Source organism: Eurytemora carolleeae, unplaced genomic scaffold, assembly GCF_000591075.1.
Source record: "Eurytemora carolleeae unplaced genomic scaffold, Eaff_2.0 scaffold1283, whole genome shotgun sequence".
NCBI classification, from domain to species: Eukaryota; Metazoa; Arthropoda; class Copepoda; order Calanoida; family Temoridae; genus Eurytemora; species Eurytemora carolleeae.
This window is the reverse complement of record NW_019402138.1, coordinates 4,478-6,342: the sequence shown is the minus strand read 5'-3', so window position 1 is coordinate 6,342 and position 1,865 is coordinate 4,478. Positions and strand designations below refer to the sequence as shown.

Sequence of the window (1,865 nt, the reverse complement as noted above, 5' to 3'; positions counted from 1 at the left end):
TTCAGTATTATCTGTTCAAACTCCACAAGGATACAAAAGTTGCTTGCAAAGGTCACTTCCATTAGTTGCACTGCATCTTCCATTGGTGCATGTAGATTGAATTCCATTGATCAGATAAAAACCATTTAGTGTACTGCTTATACATGTTAGATTACAGATTGGAGCAGTCGTTGTTGGTGCAGCAGTGGTTGGAGGTTTGGTTGTTGGAGCAGTAGTGGCTGGAGGTTTGGTTGTTGGAGCAGTAGTGGCTGGAGGTTTGGTTGTTGGAGCAGTAGTGGCTGTAGGTTTGGTTGTTGGAGCAGTAGTGGCTGGAGGTTTGGTTGTTGGGGCAGCAGTAGGTACTCCGCAAGGAAATCCTAAAGCATTGCAAAGATTACTTCCATCTGTAGATGTGCAAATACCAAGGCTGCAGGTTGCAGGGAGACCATTCAAAAGATAGTTTCCAGAAAATGTCCCCAGACATCTGAGATCACATGGACCACCTGTAGCTGGAGCTTGGGTTGTAGGAGAGGCAGTTGTTGGTTGTACTGCAGGATTAGTTCCTGAACACCATCCATCTGCAACATTTGTGTTGATCCAGTCCAAGTAGTTGTTCACTCTAGCATATACTCCGGCAGTGTCAGCATTAGCACAACCTATACCATAGGATACAACACCTACTACTGTGTATCTTCCATCCTCCTTGACAACCAGAGGTCCACCGCTATCTCCCTGACAGCTATCAGTTCCTGCTGCATAAGCACACATCCTTGTTTTTCCAATATCTCCATATTTTGGTAAGCAGGTTGAATCAGAGTTAGCTACAATTTTAACTGTAGTTTCCTTCAGCAAATCACTTGTAGACCCTCCTGAAGAGGTAGTGCCCCACCCTGAAACAACTGCTTCCAGGCCTACATAAAGATTATTTGGATCAGTAGGTAGGCAGGCAGGTACAACATTGGCATTAAATACAACATCAGAAGACAAGCGGAGCAGAGCAATATCATTATTCGTATTCTTTTCATCATAGTCATCTCTCATAATAATATTGGCAACAGGAATATTCTGTTGTGGTATTGTCTCGATAGCAGAATTTTTACTATAATCTCCAATTTTGACCAACGCACTCCTAGCCGCGACACCTCCACTCATAACACAGTGCATTGCAGTCATGACATACCTTTTATTGATCAATGTACCTCCGCAAGAAGCGCAGCCATTAGCAAAACAGGTCTGAACAAATACTTGATATGGAAGCTTGTTCTGTGGGGTAACTACAGATCCACCAACAATTCTTCCAGCTGCTGGATTAGGATTGCTCACAGCATACCCGCATCCACAATCTGTTGTAGCTCTGTCCAAAGCCATCTTAGGAGTCAGCAGACTGGGATCAACAACCTCAGTTTCATTTGTAAGAAGCTGGACCTCTAGCTTTGGAGTCAACAGGCTTGGATCAATTTCTTCAGTCTCATTTACAAGAAGTTGAACTTCAAGTTTTGGCAAGATATTCCTTGATTCGGTTTCATTGTTGATCAAGACAATATCAAGCTTAGGTTGAATATGTTTGGCCTGGGATACTCCAGCCAACAGGAAAGTCAAACACAAGACAGATCTCATCTAAAAATGTTCATTTCAGCCATCAAAATTTAAATTCAACATCTAAACTTGCTTTTATGGTGTCTTTAAAGTGTATTAGATTCAATGATGTTTAATTGGAACAGAAGCAAAGAACATGGAGAAAATGGAGGTTAAAAGTTATAAATGAACACAACAAAAAGGCCTGATTTTGAATGTCTAAAATAATGATATTACTGCACCTTGAGAGAAGTAGGCTTGAGTAACTTACTACAGAAATCCCAGTTGAATATATAGAACTTTAACACTTG

General features: G+C 41.4%; 1 protein-coding gene across 1 annotated transcript; it reads right to left on the bottom strand.

The window, feature by feature from the left end:
* On the bottom strand, nucleotides 1-1,611 carry LOC111717968 (prostasin). Its single transcript, XM_023493435.1, has one exon. The coding sequence runs from the start codon at nucleotides 1,594-1,596 to the stop codon at nucleotides 16-18; it is 1,581 nt and encodes a 526-aa protein (XP_023349203.1). The 5' UTR covers nucleotides 1,597-1,611; the 3' UTR covers nucleotides 1-15.
* Between the last annotated feature and the right edge of the window lie 254 nt (nucleotides 1,612-1,865).